Source organism: Lepisma saccharinum, chromosome 16 (genome assembly GCF_977018435.1).
Source record: "Lepisma saccharinum chromosome 16, izLepSacc3.1, whole genome shotgun sequence".
Classification (NCBI taxonomy): domain Eukaryota; kingdom Metazoa; phylum Arthropoda; class Insecta; order Zygentoma; family Lepismatidae; genus Lepisma; species Lepisma saccharinum.
In genome coordinates, this window is record NC_139244.1 from 6,950,100 (window position 1) to 6,974,274 (window position 24,175).

The window sequence follows — 24,175 nt, forward strand, 5'->3', positions numbered from 1 at the left end:
AGCAGCCCATGTTCTGCAGTGAGACCGCTATAATAATTTTCCTCAACAAAAGAGAACATTTCACGAAATGTACACCATGCATAACTTAACTTACTATGCCATGGCAATTAAATAATATGTAAATATTGCAAGTCACTTCTATTGGCATTGCAAACAAGAAATCTACTGTTTCCAAATAATCACTGACAAAAAATGAAGGCACGTAAAATGTTTAACCAGTATGATTACCGTTCATGCATATGTACAAGGGAGGTTTCTAAATCGTTGTGTTTTTGTCTCGTACAAATATTTTTCAAAGAAAAAATATATATAATACAATACGATATTTAATATTTGATTTATCATAAATGGTAAAAAGGACAAGTACACTGTTAGACAGTATCCTCACCACTTGTACGAACGTACCGTGCAAATAATAATTTCCGAATGCGTGGTAGTGTGTTTTACAAATATGCATACTTTTACAATGTCCATGCACGAAACTACATTACCAGAAACAGCTTAGGATTAAGCTTTTTTCTTAATGAAACATACATGTGTACTACGGTATTTTACATTATGTTTGGTTATTCATTATGTGATGAAATTGTAGTCATTCAGAAAATGTACCTTGTACATGGAACGGTTGATTAATATGATATTTTATTTGACATTTGATTTATCGTAACTGGTAAAAAAAAAACAAGTGCACTGTTAGACAGTACCATTACCACTTGTATTGTACGTATGTACAAGGAAAAATTTCCGAATGGATGGTAGTGTGTTTTTCAAACAAATATGGATACTCTTACAATTTCCATGCACGAAACGACAACACCTTTGACCTGCTTAGGACCTGAAGCTTTTTTCCTTAATGAAACATATATGTGTAGTACGGTTCTTTACAATATGTTTGGTTATTCATTATGTGATGAAATTGTAGTTATTCAGAAAATGTACCTTGTACATGGAACGGTTGATTAATATGATATTTTACATTTAATTTATCATAACTGGTAAAAAATATAACGAGTGCACTCAGACAATATCATTACCACTCGTACGTATGTACAAGGATTAATTTCCGAATGGATGGTAGTGTGTTTTATGTCAAAATGTCACAATGTCCATGCACGAAACTATATACCTGAAACTGCTTAGGATCTCAAGCTTTTTTTCTTAATGAAACAACATATGTAAGCTATATTACGCGATGAGATGGTAGTCGTTCGTAAATGTACCTTGTACATGTAACGGTTGATTTTTTTTCTATTTTTAAGTGCTCTTTCAGTTTGCTATGAATACGATTTAATTTCCATTTGCACCGTTATATGTCAGCCCATTTTCAATATACTGCATAATAATTGTTTTGATTATGTGATTATATTAAGACTCACGTTATATTAAACAACATGTTTTATTATACAGTACTTACGTACAGCTACGAGCTAAATAAGTAAATAGGTTAGGCAGGGTTTCTTTATTTCTGTACTTGGTTAGGTTAGGCAGGTCAGGTTTGGTGCTTTTAGCATCTCCAGTTTGCTACAGCTGTCCCTAGCCGCTTGTGATTCAGAATATAGAATGATGAACATTTGTGTCAAGCATTCTCGTCACTGCAAAATCATTTTTTTCCATTATGTTAATTGGAGTAGGTGGATAATAATTTGAAAAGTTCGAAAGAACAATTCCCTACTACTTTGAAAGATTGCAAGTTACGTTGTGTAATGTCACAAATTTATTTTGCACTAAAGGAGAGTACAGGACGTGTATTATCTATTTCTAGGACAGTTGCTTCATTTTAATTTTATCTCTTACGTTTTCTGACATTTTTCAGTTTAAAAAACAACATAAAATTTGAATGGTAGTTATAAGCAGACATAAGCATAAACACAATAAACCACGACTTTCTCCAGTTTCTATGTGATCCACTGGAAAACGGCGTGGACGACGACACCGAATATTTTGGTGAATAACTTCACCTTATACAAATTGAAATATGCAAAAGGAGGTTACATTATTTTAAAAAGTCATGCGATATTTTGTGTTTATGGTTACAGTGCATTAAAGGTGGAAGCCCAATATGCATTTTAAAAACACCACGTTCGTATAATTAACTATAAGCATATATTTTTGGCTCGACAGGCAAAATTAATAAAATTTGAATAATGTGTGAGGATCACGATGCCATTATTGACAAATCTTTAAAAAGTATATTGATACAATATTTCTCATTTAACTTACATGTGATTTCTGATTTGCAGTACGAATTTATAATATGAAATACGAAATGGGAAAATTATTTTTGCTGTAGAAAGACATGGTATGGAAATAATGTGTTCAAATCGGTTTGGGATAACATTTCAACACAACAGCTGGCATACGCAATTTCTCCATCTTATTTCCGACACAACACAACGCGCTGTTAAGCACTTTAATGAAGCAAAAGAGTGCCTTTAGATTTAACGACGACATTAGAGGTCTGTTAGCCTTAACGAAGGTTGGAGAAATGCCTCAATGTGCTAATGTAGCGTTAACTTGATTTAACGCTTCTTTAAAATTTAACGCGCGTTGAGCGAACCGGGCATGAGAATATTATCACGTAAAGCTATACGAGCCCCGTAACTAGATATTTTGGCGCCCTAGGCAGGATTGTGCTTTGGCACCCCCCTCTACCAAGCGCTGATATTTTATTTTACGGAAATGGATCGCAGAGAAAAACATTTCGGGGCAAGTAGAGAATGTCAAAAAGTAAGCATAATGTAAAATATATATCTATATGCAGGGTAAATCTGTAACTTCGCATCAAACTAATAAATCGAACAGGATTTATCAGTGGCGTCTCGTGGCCTGAAATTTGGCCGGGGCTTATTTTTTAAAGAATTTAAAATATAATGACAATTCACATGAATTACAAAAAATAGGTATTTTTTTCTTCTAGACTACAAAACTGGACTTACTTTTTTGAAAGAATTTAAAATGTAATGACAAATTACATGAATTACAAAAAAACGGGTATTTATCTTCTTCTAAACTACAAAACTGGACTTATTTTTTTAAAGAATTTAAAATATAATGCCAATTCACATGATTACAAAAGAAACAGGTATTGTTGTGAAACATACCTTTTACGAACGTTGACTCCTGTTCTTCTGCTCAGCAAATTTTGTTATTACTTTTTCGTTGAAGCCCTCTATGTTTGAAATGTATTCTATCTCTATTGTAAGCAAGTGCCAAGGCATTTGGTCTGTCTTGTCCCATTGCATTTCTTAAGCAGGTTTTAATACGCTTCAATGTGCTGAAACATCGTTCAGATTCAGCTGTTGCCACTGGAGTTATTAAAACTATGTTTGTCATTTTCAGTTTCTGATAATAAACAGATAAACTAAATAATTTTAAATAAAAAATGAATGCAATCTACTGATAGAGTTTATGTTTTTCAACTCTTCACTACAATAAAGAACACGAAGTTACCTCTTCTATGAAGGGATAATAAATCTGGGAAGATGCCTATGTTTAAAGATTGTTCTCTTTCATTATGTCCTCGTAGAGCAAGTTCATGTCGACCACAGAATTTTAAGCAATCGATAATTCTATTTAATATATGCCTATTTTTCCGGACAAATTCATTGTGTCTTGTAATTGACAGCCTATGTCCTTCATCAATTTGTGTTCGAACATCAACCCTGCCAAACTCACTCAAACATAGCGAATGAAAGCCACCAAAACACTACAGAACAACACGCGAGATCGAACGCGACGCAACCAGGGTTGGCAAAATTTGTGTTTTTTTTAAAAAGAACAAAACAAACTGTTTTTTTAAAAAAACATGGTTTTTTTGTTTTAAACATAGTTTTAAACATGAGTTAAAAAAAACATGTTTTAAACATGTTTTAAACAAAACAAATTCAACCTTTTCCCAGTAAATTATACTTAAAATTGTTAAAGAGAAAAAATACTCATTTTTATGAGTACAATGGAGACAAGGACAGTTTATTACCTTTGGAGATAAGGTATATATAAGGTATAAGGAGACACTGCAGGGTAGGGGTGTGCGGGACAGAATTGTTTGGGTCGGGACGGGAAATTCTTTAAATCCCGACATTCGGGACGGGGAAAATTCTCAATTTCCCGAAAAAGTCGGAAAATGTTCGGGACGGGATGTGTTCGAAATTTCCCAAAGCTCTTGAAATCTCGAATTCTACCCGTAAGTTCCATCTTAAGTGCTTGTTTTTGCACTTCTGGTGCAAAACCACAATGCAGAGAACGTCTAGAATTGACGACGATTTAAAATGACCATTCGGAATTTCCAGACTGCTTGGGATCCCAAAAAGTCGGGAAGTCATTTCCGGAAGTCGGGATCGGGACGGAAATTTTCTTTCCCGATCCCGGTCCCGACTTTTCGGGATCCCGCACACCTCTACTGCAGGCATAGACGCAGACTCCATGGGTTTGGGGGGCTCGAGCCCTCCAATATTAACAATGTGGGGGCAGATCCTCCCAAATAATTTTGCTTAAGAGGATCTAATGTATTATTTTGCTTCTCTTGTAAAGTTTGCTCTGAATTGTGCCAAATGAACTTAACTTTTAATACACATTTAAAATTTTCTAGACCATCAACTTTGGGGACTGAAACCGCTAGACCATCAACTTTGGGGAGGCTATGACCAGAGACAGCAAAACGCATGATTTATTACTAGTATATACTAAGTATGTAATTATGAGTATTGTTAAATTTTTTACTAAAAATGGGTTTCAAAAGACGATGTGCATGAACTAGGGTAGTGGATTTGACGTTCGGGCTACAAATGGCTCTCGCATGACATTCAGAACGAGATCATTGATATATTAGGGAGATCTGTTTTGCGCTCCGTGGTAGCAGATAATAAAAGTCGGGAATATTTTGCTATTATGGTTGACGGTTGACGAAACTTGTGACATATCCATCCGTGGACAATTAATATTCTGCATTCGAACTGTGAATAAAAGAATTATATTTTTGAAGAATTCATGGGCTATTATTAAGGGTGTGAGGGACGGGATCGGGACGGGAAAAATTTTCAATTTCACTACTGAGTCGGGAAATGTTAAAAATTTCCCGAAGCTCTGAAAATCTCGAATTATACACGTCATTTTCACTTTAAGTGATTTCTGGATTAAAAACTAAAAATTTACGGTGAGTTCCAGAAATTGACAATGCAGAAAACGTCGAGAAATAACGACATTTTCAAATGAGCATTCGGTATTTCCCGACTGCACGGGATCCCGAAAATTCGGGAAATAATTTCCCGAAGTCCGGATCGGAACGGGAATTTTTTTTTCCCGATCCCGGTCCTGACTTTTCGGGATCCCGCACTCTCCTAGCTTTTATGAGATTCCGAACACTGAGGCCAAAACCTAAAAAAGGGAGAGAGTGAGACCTCCAATAATTTTGACAAGTCAGCGCCCGTGTCTGCAGGCACAAAAGTTGTGGGTAATAGCCCCCCTTTTTCCGCCACTACTGAAGTAGGTTAGGATTTATATTCATCTAAATTTCAAGAATCTAAATATTATAGAATTACTATTCTCGTCCTGAAAAAATCACGGTGAAATATTTCCTGCTGCCTGAACAGTTTATATAGCAGAAAACAACCTGCAGTGTCATAATAGATTCTCCAGATGAATTTATGTTTCAAAGTACAAAATTATGTTACCAAAAGTAAGCATCTGCGCTTCATTCAGTTATACAGACCAATGAATCGTATCGCAAAAGAAAAAAAATCACGTCATGATCAAAATCACGCATTGTGTATTTAGATAATTAGTTTCCATCTCAAGCTTCCACCAGTTTCAAACTTACAGGACGATACGAAACAAAGAACTGAGAGGTTTCGATTTCTACAGTAAAGCACGGGTCTTTCTTGTCGCACAACAATTTTGCTACCTTGTGCATACATAGCTAGCCTGCCTAACCTAACAACATAGGCATTTAGCCTAAAATTAAAAAGCTTTCTCCCGTGACGTCAGAACATAAGGTTGCTCAAGTGTTGTGCGATAAGTAGGACCTGTAAAGCACGGATTAATTGACACAGATTAAATGAAAAACAGGGTTGCCAAAGAAAAAAAATATCACATACTATAAAATATCTACCACCAAAATGTGTTTTAAACACTTGTAAAAAAAACATGTTTAAAACAGATTGTTTTAAACGTTTAAAACATTTGTAAAAAAACAAAGCCGTGTGTTTTAAACGTTTAATTAAAACAAAGTGTTTTAAACACTTTTGTTTTAAACATGCCAACCCTGGACGCAACGGAACTAGCCCCGAAACTGCACTCAAATCCATTGCACTCTCCCCTCCTCTCTGCTAGCATGTGACCGTCACTGTAGCGTAGGTGGGTGTAGGCCACGTCTTCCTTTGCGACGTGCCCCGGAAAACGATAATTGACATCAATGCCGCTAGGAGCGCTGTCGTATCCATTGCAACAGACGATGAATTTACGTGGGTAAAAATCGCCTTTTAAAAGACTGTGTGATAGTTATGCGTTATGGTGATTGATAATTACGTGAATACGTCTTTTTTTCTTTAGGGGCTAAGCCCCAAGGGACGATACGCCACTGGGATTTATGATAGAGATCTTTTCGTGACGTGGTCGAACAGGGAACCTTATGTACAGAGTTGAATGGTGGCATCTATATTCACGTGGTGACCCCCCAAAGGAAATATCTAGGGGTCGCTTCCAGTGGCGGATCCAAGTTATCTCTCCTCACCGAGAATCAATTGTAACCCACACTTGCACTGTATTATGTAAACAAGATATAGTACTGTAAACAGAGACCAAGCTGACTTCCATCTTCTAGAGATTAGCGTATTGTTTTGCAAAGATAGGGGATCAGGGCTGAAATAGATTGTTATTATTGTATGCCGTTGTCATAATGTCCCTCATTGTCATTGCCACGGTAAACTGAACGATAAGACGAGTAAAGTGCATAAACAGAGACAAAAACGTATTCTCTCAAGGGGTCTCGGGTTCGATCCCCTTTTCAGGCATATTGCATAATGGTTCGGTTCGAAATTTAAACTGCAGTTCCAATTCCGATCAGTCTACCATGAGCATAATGTGGACTTGTGTTATATTCTCGAACCTGTTAAACTTGGTGATATAAGACCGAATATTAGTCTTCAAAGATATTAGACATCCCCAGCTCATTTCATTCCATCCTTGCTGATCCACACAAGGATTCTTCCTTCTATCCCAAAACTCGAGCAAGCATTCTCACAGCTAGGAATTTCCACTTCAAGCACTGTAGATTACAAAATCGTAACACACTGGAAAATAACTGGTTTGACAGAAATGTCCACAAAATTTCTATATGGAAGAAAAATGAACCACAAATCCCCAAATATGATGGTGACATTTACCGTATTTGCCGGCGTACAAGACGCACTTTTTCCCTTTACAAATAGGTCTGAAAAACATGGTGTGTCTTATCCGCCGATACTCAGTTTTTCTTATCTCCATTTCTGGAAATTTTCTCTGTTCTGAGTTAGACGATTTCTTTCTTTCTTCCTTGCGGTGTATGACGACGAATATTAAAATGTATTCTTTTCTAGTTAGATTGGTAAGATATTTGTTGAAAGTAGGACTACATATTACTTTACATTTGCAATACTGTAAATTAATTATAATATTCAGTGATAAAACTTTTTCCTCAAAAATGTGTACAAAAAAGGGTTGGAAAATACGGTAACTCGTACGTTGTATACCTTGTGAGATAGGAGAAAGTGTAATGGCCCTTTGGATAGAGATAATTACCCCCTGGGTCCCACCTTCTACTGAGTTTTTGGGCCCCTTTGAAGTAACACGTAACAGGTTTGAGCAATATGGGAAATTTATCTCAACTCTTTATTTGAATATGAAAAGGCTTGGGGCCCTCTTGAAAATATTTGGTGGAAAGTTAAATTTTAAATATCACACGTAAAACTAATACTATTGGTAACAAGTTTCATTGTTCATAAGGCGTCGACTGGTTGAGCAACTGAAACTTTCTACTGGATTGATACTGTAACTGTAGGCAGTTGACAGAGTATAAGTTTGTCACAAACGGTGTAGCTACGATGGCCATCTGCGAGCAAGTAAGTTAATTCTGCATTTCAGAGGAGATGGGGGGGGGCACATGTCAAGTTGCCCGGCACCCTCTGACTGAGCAGATATTGTTGCATGATGTTACTGGAAACCAGATTCTGTTTTGTAAATATATTTTTTTAAATAATTGAATTTCTGGGATTTTATAAAATTTCAGGAGCAGAGAGAGAGAGAGAACATGCGGAGCCCCTATACCTCGGGGGCTCTCCCGCATTGCGAGGGCGGCCGCGACGCCACTGGTGTATTGCAAACCAGTTGTGTGGCTTTGCATTCCTTTGCTCACTAGATATCTAGTATGACTTTTTACTCCATGCAATGTAATGAGTAAATGTCTTCAAAACATTAATCTACGATGTGTTAGATGATTTCTTGCAAACATATCAGCGCTTTGAAAAAAGCAGGAGTGATGAAAGATTTCAAAGTTTCATAGACGCCACTTGGAAGCCTGGCGGGGCCTCCCCCTACACTCGTGGAGGCTTCGGGGAGCGGCGACCTGTGAGTCCCAGTTGATGAGAAAGAATTGGCACTGAAATTAGATATAGATAATCCAAAGGTAGGCGGGGCCTCCCCGATGGCGTAGTGGTAGCGTCGTCCCCTTTGTAATCCAGGGGTCCCGGGTTCGATACCCGGTGGAGGCACAAGTGGTTCGGATCCCACTTTAAACTGTAGGTCCAGTCCCGATTAGCCTTACTGTGCATAAAATGGACTTAAAAACACCAAATCAATCAATCAATCAATCCAAAAATAGGCAACAATGTACAGGTCCGAAATCGAAAGAAGAAGCAGTTTCAGTATGATGAAACTGTTGAAGATCTGCAAACACTGTATAAAGTTGATTTTTATTACTAGGTCCTAGACGATTAGTTTAGCTCTAAGAGAAAGATTTGAGCAGCTTAAACATCATAGTGAATTTTTCAATTTCTTTTATTATATTGGTAAGCATAAAGATATGCCATCTGATCTTTTGTCTCAAAAGTGTAGAAAACTTGCCGGAACGTTAACACATGAAGGCTACTGAATTAAAAGATGAACAAAACCTGCTTTCGGCTATAATAAAACAATTACACCAAAGGAGACCTTAAACTGATAAAGGGTTATGATTTTGCACCTAATGTGAGTGTAGAACTTGGAATTTATTAACTTTGTCTGTAACCGTGGCAAGTGGTGAACAAAGTTTTTATTTTGGAAATTAAGGCTAATAAAAATACTACGTTCAATCAATCATGTCTGAAACACGCTTGCTTCCATTTTATGCAAGATAGCATTATATGAAAAAGAATATTACAGGTAAAGGTAAAGTTACCTGTGCATAAAGCACTGTGTCATGAACGCACATTTAGAGGATGTGCGGAATAGGGCCACACACATTCTCGATCTCGGCCATTTTGGAGGTGATGTGATCAGCACCACTCTCCGCCGCCTTTACCTCCCAGGGTTGCCCCCGGGTATCCCTTAATTTGAAGCTGGGTGAACCCCAGGAACTGCTTTATGCAAGGACAACGCAGGAAAGAATTCAGGCCTTAGACCACCCACGCGGGAGATTCGAGAATATTACATGTAATTATTTTAATAATCCAATCATATATCACAGACCTACAGCCGTAAACGTATGAAGTCAAGCCTTTATTTCTTTCCTAATACTTGTTACATTTAAGATACGTTTAAGAGAGGGAGAGAGTTTTCATAAAATATAACAATAATATAAATTTAGTGTCGCATTTTTTAAAGTTTAACTGGCCGAGCAAGATATCCTTTTGTGCTTAATAGTATTGAAATAGCGTAACGATTTTCAATTTCCCGTTGCTGCGTAATGACGGGGGGGAGGGTGTTCGAAAGGGAGCGGCATCTGCCGCCACCGCCCCTGCTCGTTGCCCTCACCCCCTACAGGTATTCATTGATTACAAAAATGGTCAATATAATTATTTCATCCCATTTTCCTACATGTAACATATGAGTGGATTCAAATTACTTTTTCAGTAGCTGAACCTTCCATTAAAACCTGTTTGGGTAAATCTATGCTTGACCTTTCCCCTTGGAATAACAAAAATTGCTTACTTATTCTATCCAACTGTCTTTGTAGCTTTTTCTCTTTTTATTACATTATATTATGTTGCCAGGTTTTTCTGCTTTAGTCTCTTTGGTAGTTTATTTTTGTTTGTCTTGGATTTTATGCTACTTCTATGCCTCTCCTCTCTCCCTTTTCATTCATTTCCCAGTGTGTTTCATTACTTGCTTCTATATTTCTATTTCCTTTCACGCCCTCTCTGTCTGGTTCTTAATTCCCCCTTTCTCTCATTCTCTACTGCTTATTTACACTCCTCTTTTCTTTAAACATACTGATGACATGTTAACATGTCAATACATCCTACTTCACCACAACTTTCTGTACTTGATCCACCTCCCCCTTTTGGAAAATTGTCTGGGGACACACAGGCCGTGTCCGAAAGGTGCAAGACCGTACTTGAAGCAAGCATCCTCCGAGTATGGTCTTGGAGTGCGGTCTTCAAGTCGTGGACTGGAAATGTTGTCTTTCGAATTGCACTTCGACTGCAGCGCCAAATACGATCAGGAGATAAAACTGAGGACACGTTGTTTCCCTCGCATTATAAAGACTTCTTTAAAGCCATAGAAATCACATAGCATTTTCAAATGTTCATATAACACACATTTCCACACATTACAAGAACTTTAACCAACAACGTGCTGACCCATAATGCATATTTAACCCGTGTTGCTGGCTTTCTATCTCCGCGATTCAAAACAAATGAACAACGAGTGTGGATATCACGTGACCTAGTCACCAAGCATCTGCGCTGAGAGCTGCGTACTTGCATGCTTCTGTTCTTGGCGGTTTTAAACTGTACTAGGTGATGTCACTTCCGTCAAAACTTCAAGTATGTACTTTTCACCTTTCGGACAGAGCCTCAGTTCTCTCATAGTTCATTAACCTGTTCCCTTCTCTGCAGTGACCTCTTGAAGGGATGTGCTTCCAAAAGTAAATGATCTATATATAGATGCAACCATAAATTTGTTTCATCATAAGTAATTAATGTAGAAAATAACTATAGACTTGCCACATAATGAAGCTAAGGAAAGCAATCTACGTATAGACTCTGCCGCAAATTGTAAAATGCAGAAAAACACTCATTACAAACAAAATATTGTCCAAGAACCGGCAAAGCATCAATAATGGATTGTTTGCCCAAATAGGCTAATATAAGCGTGATAAAAGTGGTGTATAAAAATGACTTGCCAGAACAAACTTGTTAATTTTGAAATACAGTCTATGTATAGACGCTCGGCAAAAAAACAGACCACATTTGGAGAGTGTCTCTCTCTCTCACAGGTGTGGATCTACCTTTAGGTCACATGGTCACGTGCCCATCCACCCATTATGTATCTCCGGGAGAGGGTGTTTTCAATGCGAATGGTCACAATATCGCCGAGACCCAACACTTACGGCACTGTTTTTCGGTTTCCCCGCTAGATGGTGGCTGGGTTCATTTACCATATCTTACCGAACAAAAGGGATGGGAGGGAACTTTGGAAGGAGGTAGAACCGTGGGACGTCTGTTGTAGAGGTTCGATGTGCTTTGAAACGTTTGTGTAAATTGTTGTGATTTAGTGAGTCTATTAGTCTTGCTGTCTTGGAGAAAACAGATATCGAAATGCAACTCTATGATCGTTGTATAGTTTCTGTTCTAAGACATAATGAGCTTGTGTACACAAAAAGATGTATTTTGTCACGCGTTATCGATGCGATTAAATTTAATGAGGAATTTGAATGGGCTTTGCGTGTTCATGACTAAACAGAGGACTCAATAATTGCACCGCGACCCTCGATTATGTTTTGAAAGACCACTTAGAAAGTGGTTCAGGAAGCATAGTTTACATATTTTGATTGTGTCCTACCACTTGCAAACCTCACGAACCACCACTGCTCACATTATATATATATATATATAAAAGCAAGGAGGTACACCGAAGATGCAGCATTAGACTGCGAAAATAAATGCATGTATGCATTCAGTCAGTCAGTCACAGACAGACAGACAGACAGACAGATCCGCTGCAGGTGATGGGTTAACATGTTCTTCAGCTCAACTTTCGATGTAGTCCACAGGCATTTGGTGAAAAATTATTTGTTGCACTGAACAGGTTCTTGATTCTAGTACGAGCCTACATAATGAAAGCATGATTTGCAATATCAGCACTGCATGTGGCCGAGACTTTCAATGATCCTAAATTCTCAATATTTATAGACATTTTGAAAAAAAAAAAAAATTGCATGTTGTTTCGACTGGCGGGCCTATTTATAGTTACAGCCATGATTTCGAAGCATGGTGTTATAATCTACTACGCTTCAATGTGGCAAGTAGAGTTTTGAGAAATTTGCGCTTCATTTATGTTTGCAGTTTATTTAGTGTCTACCTCTTGAAAATTATATTCAACAGAAGAAACTCCAGCAATGAATAACATATTTCGCGTAGCTGTTGATGCAAGCAGGCACATACTGAAAAACACATTAATGTGAAAATTGTCTAAAATTACGAAGTAGAATATTCTGCTCATTTTAATACAAGTAAACACTCTATTGAATCTTTTCAGTAATAAATAAGAAAATCACTTTAAATGTTGATAGTTTTATTACATAAAACATTTAAATACAGTTAAGATCTGCCAGCAAAATTTCGTAAAGTACACTATTTCACACATCAATACACCCATATTGTGCACAAAATCAAGTATATTACATCACAAATACTTTTTGTTGAAAATTATCTTATACGTAATATATTTACAAATATCTGTGTAACAAATAACTACAACAAAAAAACTTAATATATATATATATTCTTGGCCTGTACACAACTACAATTTGAGGGATTTGGAATAAACAGTAATTTTATATTTCTTACAGTTCTCTATTTATTATGTAATAAAAAGAAAGTGCAGAATCCATTTTTTTTAGTCCGAGTAGTGACCTCTCGAGAACACACGCTAACTGCATTGTTCATTCAGTATGCTGTAAAATTGGGTGCAAACTAAAATTGTATGTCTATATCCCATCTTTCACCAACATAGAAATACTGACTTCGCTGCCTTCTTTCATCATCATGGAAACAACTGAGAGTATTGCATTGAAGTAGCCAGTCCAACATACTGAGTTAAACCTCGCATGGCCAGTAGGTTCCACTGAACTAAATCTTACCTCTTGTACAATGTGCATATTTACTCCTATTCTGAAAAACTTTAAAATTATCGGGAGAAATTTTAATCAACAATTCACACTGATATACTCGCTGTTATAATTATTTCTCCAAACAATATTAATACTGCTAACAGTTTTTAATTATTAGTACTGTTGCCATTCACTATTGCTATCTACTGTAAATATAAAGAGGGGATATAAAAATTAGCATTGCAACTGTGTTTGTTGTACAATATTTTCAATTATCAAAAAATAATAAAGAATTAAGTTCAAACTACGTTCTTCTATGGCCTAATCCTGATGTTTGGATGAAAATCCCAAATGCTGGTGATTTGTTGTTATATTTAAGCATTGTAATAAAATAAAAACACATACATAATACTATAATAACCAAAAATGCAGAAACGAAAGTGTCGAATTAAGTATCGAAATAGTACAAGTTTTTTTTTAAGCTTTGTTTAATCAATGTCACTCATTTGCCCGCACTGAATCGTTACTCACTTATAAGCAATGTATTCACATAACCAGCCTAGCCAGCATGAGCTACTGATATAAATCTCATTTTTCCTTCTATATTAAACCTCAGCTATAAACCTACCGTTCCTTGCAACAGCGCTAATATATCAAGTTGGCTGAACTAAACTTTGTTAATGAGACGTGCAGTGTTGAAAAGGAGCACATGTCAACAAAATGGACATACAAAAATTATTCTTTCTATCAAAGTAAATGGTATAAAGTTGCACACAACACTACTCTCTTCTCTCAAGATGCAAATACCTATTTCATTATCTTAATATACAAGAATGGTAAATGTTTCTTAAACAAGAGTTTTTTTCATTCTAACTACATCTGTTCACTCAGTCTTTAATAAAAACCTTGCTCAAATACACTTGCTTTGGGACAAAAATTATATATTTGTAAGGAATGTCAAATTATGCCAATGACATTCACAATATATACAACAAAATGTACATAAGATAATAAAAACTCTCTCTTACATAAACAGGTGTGAAAGTCTATGTACAGTTCTGACCAAAAGTTGAAATCCACTTTTTACAGTACGTTTTTTTGTGGCAAGATGTTGCAGCAGCAAATTCTTCAGCATTGCTTGAAGTATGCATTAAGCCTATCTTGGTGCAAATGCAATTGGCTTATAAATATATTGGCATCAACCAATGATTCTTGGTTTTACTCTACTGAGTAATATTAATGGTGAAGTTAAATCACTAATAACCTATTTTAAAATGCAAATATATATGAATGTTGAAGAAGTTATCTCGGAATGTTGTCCTTTTCTGGGAACAACTCTAAATCATGCTCTAATATACCTTTTACATTCAAGGTCTTTCAACATGTAAAAAAACTTAAATAAATTACATTTGCAATAATTTCTATAAGTTTACTGCAGAAATTGTAACAAAAACAGCGTAACCCATGCAAGAGAAGTTATATGGGAAAGCAGGCTACATTTTTGGATAGCCAGCACACGCTACTGATCTAAACCGAACAGATAAGAATAAAACAATTAATACAAACTTGTAAATTACATTTTGCAGTATATATTAAACATAAAAAAAGGTTACTAATAAATGGATTTAAACTTCTGTCAGAATCTGTCCTCTGTATCATGATTGCTTGATAATATATTATTCTCTAACAATGTCTGCGCACGTTATGACCTTAACAGGTAATTCAAACTTATAATGTCATGGAGAAACTATATGTACATATAAAATAGTGTCTTGAATTGGAAAAAAACACCTTTTTGTAGTGATTATTTGAAGACCAAATTTCAAAGTGCTCGGTATTACTACACTAGATTCAAATCTGACCCTGGTATTACAATGCCAGTATTCTACCTCCTATAAAACCAGATCTCGTATTCAAACAGTGCAATAATTCAAAATGCATTTATTCGTCGTAAGAGCAACAAAACAAGAGTTCCAGCATGGAAATCTTGGATTAGGATATATGCATTCGGATCGTGCTGTAATTTTCCAGACATTTCTTGGTATTTTAAACAAAACTTTTATTTTTCAGGGAGGTCCAGAGCTAAATATGCAAGCATTCATTTTTCTATGATAAGAGACTTTTATTACCCATTATAAAATTATAATCCTTGGTAAACATCACCTTTAACAATGCCTTTAAATTAGGTATCCATCATAAAAATTTTGTACAAGAATGAATTGCAAAATTTGTGTACTTTTAAAGTTCATACAATATTTACCACTTCCTCAGAAACTTGCTTCCCAAAATACAATTGCATTACCACCTAACAAACAAAATCCATATCAAACACTATGATTTGAAGCCCAGAACATTCATACCCTCGTAGATATCTGTCTATGTGGGGACATCTATAACTGTCCATTGAAACAAAGAAAGTGCAATAAATACAGAAAATTCTTAAATTTTTCCATTTACACAAAATTTATGTTAAGTCTCCTGAACAACTGCACAATTTTCCCAATTCTGATTCTTGCTTTCCTCTCTAAATTGTTATTAAATCCATTTTGGTGTTTTAAGAACAATTGAAGCAGTGGGGACTACTCTATGAAAACGTCAATTATTTTCTTTTTAATGTTAATTTTAAACAGAAAACCAGATTGCTTGTTGGAGTATGAAACACAGCTCTAGGTTTTCATGCAAGTTAAAATGTCTCACATACCTTTCCCAATAGTCAACTACAAATGGGGCATATATCAACTTAACTTCCTGTTCACAAAACCTTGTAATGTGACTGTTTCAATATGTATTACATCACAGTGCCCTGCCTTAAAAAGTGAATTTGATATTAGTTTTTTTTAAAAAATATACAAAATTTATTCAAAGAGTTGCAGTTTTTATTTCAACACCAGTGCTGTCACCTACAGGATGGTTCGAGTACTACATGTTAAATAATGCTCGTGAAGATGTAAAGAAATGTAGATACTCTGACCACTGCAATATCTATCTTCAGTTACTATTGATATGACTAGTGCCTTTGTAACGCAGTACTTACTGTAATTGATGCAAGATAATTTACAATTTTTCCACCATGGTGGTACAAGGATGACAGTACCACATCGGGCCATCTGGCAAATCTTTGCTCTCAAAAGGCTGTTGGGGCATTAGCCTAATCAATTTCTCTCAATATAAGAAGCCTCTGTACCGATACTATTATTCTTTACTTACGTTTAATTTAGAAAATAAATTCTTAGCAATTAAAAGTTCATAAGGGTTAGAAAGCGAATTTGATATTTGCTAAGCAATAAAATCTAGTTTTGGCACGTACTTACTTTTTCCTCTAGTTTTCACCACATCATGTGGCTTCCTCAGGAGAAATATAAAACGTGGGAAGGTACATTAGGTTAAAATGGTAAAAGACAATACAGTGCCCTTTCATTCGTTCCTACTCAAAGTGCAACCATCTTTATTTGTCCATGAACAGAGGATTGCAAATCTACAACAGAAGAAACGTGATCTCACAAAGACTGCTTACAGGAGTAAGACTGCCTCAAGGAAACAAATTGACTTTACAGGATCTAAAATTGCTTTTCAACGTGTATTGAGGATTGTGGGTGCTCTGGAGATGCCAAATTATGTTTTTCACTGAGTCTTTCATATTTGATCTGTGGCTGAGTGTTCATATAATCAGATTGGAATGTATCAACACGTACCCTGGAACGTGGCCACTTTTTGATTCCTCCAGTGTCACTTGTGTGCCTACAATCACTGTACCTTTCCTTATTTTGTTTAGTCTGTCACTTAGTACCTGAATTCTTATGTTCCTTGCAGTTACTAAAAATAAATTTCAAGTACATTCAATAAAATGAGAATTTTTCCATATTCCTGCTATTAGTGAATATGTAAAATACTTTTATGTTTTTTAACTATTCTTGTCTTATCACCTGATGAAGCCACATGATATGGTGAAAGCTAGAGGGGAAAAGTAAGTACGTGCCAAAACTGAACTTTATTACTTAATGATGGCATGTGGTGCAAGTTATGCCTTATCTAATTTCATATTTTTGTTTTACTTTTGCTACTAATATTACTATAACAACAGATTGGTTGTTTGCTGCTTATGCCTCAAACAGTACATTCTATGAAGCAACAAAATGGGTGCCCAGTATACAAATGCTGCAACTTCACTCACAAATATAAATGGCCAGCATAACCTACTGACATAAATCTTAAGTTCCCCTTAAATCTGCCCTAAAATCCACCTATAAGTTAATATAACTAGCGAATGGTAATGAAAAAAAAAGTATTCTCTCTTGATTTTGCCAAGAAAATTTACAGGTACGGAAGTGTTACCATCATATCGACATTACAAGGTTTTCGAGACAAGAAGTACACAAGTCACATGCAAAGGATCCTCTACTGATTGAAAGCATATGTAACTCTTTTTATCTTTATGGCATTGCTAGAAAGTCTGATTACATCAAAGCACAATATAAAAAAGGTATATGCTATGGATGTAAACGGTCACAAGTTATCAATTGATACAAGAGAATTAAGACTTATTTTTTTCATCTTTTTCTTTTCCTAAGTGTATTTACAAGCGCTCATTGGACTGGTGTAGGAGTTGAAGGCTGTTCAGCGCAGGTCGGGGTTGTCATTAACCTGTTTCTTGATCCTGAGGAGGATGGTCGTGTACCACTGATCTAGTCGGGAGATGGAGTCGTAGTCCTTCACTGCCTCTGTGAACCCATCTACGTTCTGCTCTTCCATATGGTCCATGAGCACCTGTAAGAGATGAGAAGTATTCTGCATGCTGCAAATTCATCGTAGCCTGTGATTTGTCCAAAAAAAAAAGCCCATTTTATGAACAGATAGGTTAACCCTTTCTGAAAGCCTGAAAATTCAGGGTCCCCCCACCCAGGAAATTGAGTTTTTTTGCTTTTTTTTCAGGAAATCATATATGTTGTCCTGTACTGCCTCTGGAGCAAGGGAACGAAAACAAGTCTCGGCGCAAGTAGTCATGCAAGAGACTGCTCCACCAATGAACACAGGAGAATGAAGGGTGTTGCATGGAGGAGGGGGAGGGGAAGAGACTGAAGTTACCAGACTTCCCAGCAGTGTGTACTGCTCCACTCAATTTTCCCCCCTTTTCTGCTGCTATGTGCAGCCTTGCTCCAGATATAACTGACACACAGTGTGTGTTATTATTTAACATTCTTTTTCTGAAATCTACAACACGTCCTCTTTCCACAGATTTATAATATTAAGGGTAGAAAAATACCGGGTGCACAGTCTCAATTTTCAAATTCAGTTCTCAAAAAAATTTTTTTTTTTTAATATTTCGAGTTCACTTAAGGAAATTTCCATTACCTTTTTTTTAATAACAAGTACATTTTGTGTCTTTTAATGGATGTGTGCTTTATGTATCATTAAATCAGAATAATAAGCATGTCATAATAATTTTTTTGCAATGTTGCTAGTCGAATTTTAAAATCTGCAATAATATTGCAGAGAAGGTGACTCCAGGATAAGAATTAATTACCTTTAATCCAATCTCGTATTAATGATTGAATGAATTGTTTTAAAAAGTGTAGCTTTATCTTAGTTGCATTCATAGATTTATTAAGCGGTTTACCCTACAGCCCCTCCCACGGTCCAAAAAACAAACTGGCTCCTGAATTATTTTCAGTTTTTTCTATCCCTGTATAATGTGTTCATTTTATATATACATTTTCTCACATTTATAAATCTTTTCTGTAACATTTTTTTAAAGTAAAACAATATCAAACATTGTAATAAAATTTACTGAAAACGATTTCAATAATATAATATAAAAAAACTAATGAAAAATAACAATAAACTCCTTGGAATTGAAATCGTCACAAAATGTGAAACTCAAAGTGGAATCCTCGTAAAATAAATGTCCATAATGTGCATATAAATTATTCAATGCAATTCTCACGAGTATAAACAAAAGTACCACCTTATTTGACACTAGTACAAGTAAAATTCAACAATGAAGAAAATGCAACATCTAGTGGTTGGAATTTGAAAGAGGTGGTTACAACGCATGTGCACAAGATATACAGTGTGATTATAGCCCATCGTTCGTTCACAATAGAATGTTACATTAACTGCATTAATCTTATCCTTTTACGAAAAACCTTTGCACAACTCAACAAAATATAAGCTTTCTAAGCATGGCACCGATTCAAGTCTCAACACTAACCTTAAGAAGCTTGCATTCCCTAGAATCCTGGAAAGCTGGATACATTTCCTGGTAGCGCTCCACTGCCTGCTGGGCATTCAGGAGATCGACGCACAAGTGACACAATGCTGCTCGGAAGAAATACTCCTTTGCACTATACTTAAGCAATGTGCTCTCAAGGGAGGAGGAACCAACCTGCAAAATGGAACATTTGTATAATAAAAATAAAAGTATTAAAAACTTCTAATATGTGCAGAGGAAATTTCCCTCTCAAAATCTTAAGTTTGGGAAAGAACATTGGTTGATTGCAAAAACATTCCCATCATGGACATAAAAATGTGTGAAATTTTGATGTACAACATGGTCATTTTTAAAGAGATGTCACATACTTGGCTTAAAGATTATTTCCGGGCGATGTAGTTCTGTTATAAACAGAGGCGAGGCATCCGGTCATCGGAAGATGCGGCGATGACAAAGGAAAATAATAAAAATATTGCATTTTAAATATTTTAGAGAAAAGAAGTGAAATAATAAGTCAGAATATTCGCATATTTGTGCGAAATTAGTCACGTGACACCATGAAAAGGCTAGAAATACGCAAGAGATTCGCTAGTTTAGCGCATCGAAAGGAGTGCCCAGTTCTAATCCCCGCGCCCAACCGTCCCACTACGTTTCCTGTTGAGTGCAGTAATGTCAGGCAGGCCAGGTCATCGAAGGAACTGTGCGAATCCAAGGTCCGACTGCTTGTCCCCCGCTCTTGAAGGCCCGATCATAAGCAGTGGCTTGCAGTGACATTGTGTTGGGGAAGCAGACCCCGAAAAATTAAGAAAACCAAGAATTCATTCCTTCTACATGGTACATTATATTGAAAAAATGAGCACTCTACCTGATATTGTTTCCTTAACGTCTCTAAGGAGAAAGATGAATGTCCTTGCACAGTTATTTGATCTTCAACTGGTCTGTTATGAAACATATTTAATGCAACAGACGATCGTGGATGATTGAAAAAATATTCACGGTTTTCACATATTACAATATTCACAAATGCACTACGTAGTTCTTTCCGCAGAAAATAGTAAATAATACCAACCAGTTGCACCCCATCCCCCTTTTTGAAACTTTTACCCTCGCACCATGATAAACATTATCTACTAAACTTTCGCTTTCCCCATTCCCAATCCTTAGTTTTGGAACCCAATCGCTGCTGTTGCCAACACTGAAGTTTTTGAAGCTTTTGGTTTCCAGTTCCACATAACCATTAGAACTTCCCATAGTTGAAAGGCGGTTACATTTGAAGCCCTTCTCTGCCAACACAATTCAGGAATATCTGGAGTTGGACGTCCACTTTACACTTCTGATTTCACAACACACACATACTCGCACATAGAGAGAGCGGGAAAGAGATATATGTGCAAAAAAAACAACAAAAAAAAAACAATCAAATAGAAATTCACACCTCCGAAAAACCTCGCAAAGCACTCGTAAAAAATGTGATCGCGGCCAGTGAGTGCTACCAACTCTATTTGGCAGATGTGTCTATGGATGTGGTAGATGTTTTAATAGACTGAACACTCTGAAACGTTCATCTTCAGATAGAATATGTCATACGTATGTCAGCAATGTATGTTTGTATTTCGCCTGTGCTTTTGAAACTTTACAGTATTAAAATTTAACTCACTTGGTTGATATGCTACAATGCTGGCATTATACATTATATGTGGACATTTAATCATGCAGTTCGCAACACTGAAGACATCAACCCATTGCTCCGATGGCATCAGGCTTTCTTTCAGGCCTTAGCGATTGGAAAACGAAGTTCCCCTCCATGTAAGGTACCCTCTCATTGATGGCTTCAAGGTCGCCTGTTTCCAGAACAGAGCACTGCTTCCATTCCCTTGCCAGGGTGATGGGTCGCATGTTTTGCCAACATGATACAAGAGGGTGTGGATGGGCACTTTCTCTCAACATAATTGAAGGCAGGGAGAGGACTACAATTCGACAGACTTTGGGATGGTCCCACATCGGAACAGGACGAACTTTGAAGGTAATAGGAAAGAAATAATAAAAAATTAAAAGCTAAAAAATGTATATTGTAACCGCAATGCTGTGAGCCAGCACTGCTGGCCTTGCTGTACTGGAGTGCACGCGCATGATCATAAGAGACCTTTTTTCAGCCCCTTTATTTACAACCATGGCAGTGTCTTCGTGACGTCATTGAGATGAAACTTCTCTGAGTGTCTGCTATTCCCAGCACTGTAAAGCATGCAACGCTCCAGTGGTGGCTGGAAAGAAATCAACATGGTCATGCTCACCAATTAGCAGAACGCAGTCCTCAGAACGCTTGAATTTTGTAATCGCGTTGAGACAGACATAAATTATATTAACACCACTACTTGGACCTCAGGGGAGCAACCGCAGCTGACCCAAATTACTTGCATGCATGTCCTTTTCAAACCACTGAGGTGACGCATGTGTCAGCGTAGATGCTGTCAAAGTCTCGATCAATCAGAGAAAAGTACTGCCTAAAGAGAATGGCATGACTTCCCACGTAACGCAACATGACGGGAGCTTCCGCAGCAGACGACGTTCCCATTGCAAAAGTACTGCTTCTAACGAGGAGCATGACTGTGCCGTGCACCTGAGATAAAACGAAGAATTCGAAGGAAAAATAAGGCAAAAAAGGATGTCACAGTATGGATTTTATATTTCCATGTTAATAAGCACAAATACGTTTTATTTTGCTGTACAATAGATCATGCTGAGCATGACTAGCATGACCGTCAGAGCCGCTACAGCAACGCTCTTGTTTTTAAAGAGAAGCACTTAATGAAGAGTTTCGCAACACAACTTACACAGAATATACGAAAGTAATGGTGCATAGAAAAAATCATAAGCAAAAGCATAAATTTACCCACGGTTAATGATGGAAACAACTGGAAAAAGAGCAGTTCTGGATCCATTGTATTTCCTTCATAGTATTTCTCCTTTTAATTTTTTGGATCCTGCAGTTCAAATATGGATTTCGGGAAAAAAAAACTGTGAAAAACATGAAATGGACTTAAAACAAGTTTTTACATGTTTGTGTCTCAATATAAATGTTTGTTATAAAATATGAAACAAATGTTAATATCAAAATATTCGATGTTTCGGTACAATTAAAAATATTTACTGTTCACAATACATATGCAGAAGCATACGTATTACGTGAATTTGTGTATATATCCTGTTTAACGGAGCTTTGAGATGGAAGCGACACGTGGCTCTTGGAAAGCGACCCTTAGAACTGAAGCAACATAAGCTGCAAGTGTCGCTTGTCACTTGGCCTGTACCATTTTTTCAGGGAATTTTCAGACCGAAGCAACAAGTGACATGTGTCACTTGGAAGCAGACCCTCAGTAATCCATTCAAGCTTTTGAACTGAAGCACGACAACAAGCTAAACATGTCATTTGCATGTTGCTGGGACTATACTGTTTTCTCAATGGTGTGTATCGTGCCGCTTCAGTCTTAGTCTTGCATGCACGGTGAATATTTTGCTTTATAGTGAAGGAGACTGTGTCACTTGTCATCTGTGACTTCAGTCTGAAAGCTCCTTCATTGGCACCCATCATGTAGCCTCGGTCTTGTTTGTGCATGCGTGGTGGATGTTTGCTTAGACTGAAGGGGCCCTTGTCACTTCAATGTGACACCCTACACTGCCATGTGTTGCTTCGTTCTGAATGTTCTCTATACTTAACAAGATTGTTAGCTACTTCATCAGAGATTAAGATCTAATTTCAGTGGCGAAGCGTGCTGTCTCTGGAAGGGTAGGCACAGGACGGAGCAGGGTTTGGGGGGAGGGGAAGATGTGATTTTTTTTAACAGTAGTATGTTAAAATATAGCCCCTAGAAAATAAAAGATAACATATTGCGTGAATCTCGTCTACTTAAGTCGGGATAGTGATTGTAAAGGATAATGTAGTGATTAACGCTCTCGCCTTATAATCAAGAAGTAGAAGGTTGGATTCTCCTGGAGGCATTGGTTCAGATTCTACTTTAATCTAGTCTCGATTAGATATCTGAGAATAAAGGCGCTTCTGTCTCGAAGGTCAGAAAAAAGTGACAATGAGACTCTATGTTCTGACCACGCGTCACCCAATGAAATAGCCGTTCTGTCAGGCCCTAGCCATCTTACATTTGTTAGATTAAAGCTGCTCGTAAAAGTTATTTGCTACTTCAATAACAGTATTGTAAATGTTTCTCGCATTACAGAAATGGTTGGTTCACTTGATCGTCACTTAGCGTTTATTTCTTTTTAATGCTGACCTCCGCGGCAGATTGGTTATAACAGCGTGCTACGACAAGGGCCTCAGATTCGAATTCCCACCTGGGCATATGTGTTCTTCGTGAGTGTCCCTTCGTCAATGTCATCATATTATCGCTCATTCTCATGTTCCCAATTAGCCAAAAAGGCAGAAAGCCACGTAAAATAAACTAAATCTATCAATCAATTATTTCTTTTTAACTTTTTTATGCATATAATTCTTCTTCAACAGGCGACTTTTTTTAAAAAAATTATAATATGATTTAGAAAATGATGAAATTCTAAATGAGAACACGGACAGAGAAACACACAGTCATAAAATTTCAGTAACATGGATTTTCTCTATACGTTTGCATTGTACGTACTTTGCCCCGTTTTAAAAGTAGCGCGTTTTCAGTTAT

At 36.7% G+C, this 24,175-nt stretch overlaps 1 protein-coding gene across 3 annotated transcripts in view; it reads right to left on the reverse strand.

Moving 5' to 3' along the window:
* Positions 1-12,730: 12,730 nt before the first annotated feature.
* Positions 12,731-24,175, reverse strand: part of alphaSnap (Alpha-soluble NSF attachment protein) — a 125,253-nt gene continuing 113,808 nt past the window's right edge. For all 3 annotated transcript variants that reach the window (XM_083137644.1, XM_083137643.1, XM_083137642.1), the window contains 2 exons: positions 19,494-19,667; positions 12,731-18,049 (listed from right to left, as the gene is read on the reverse strand). In XM_083137644.1, coding sequence (XP_082993770.1) covers positions 17,900-18,049; positions 19,494-19,667 — 324 coding nt within the window. In that variant the 3' untranslated portion in view covers positions 12,731-17,899. The remainder of the gene's footprint in view (positions 18,050-19,493; positions 19,668-24,175) is intronic.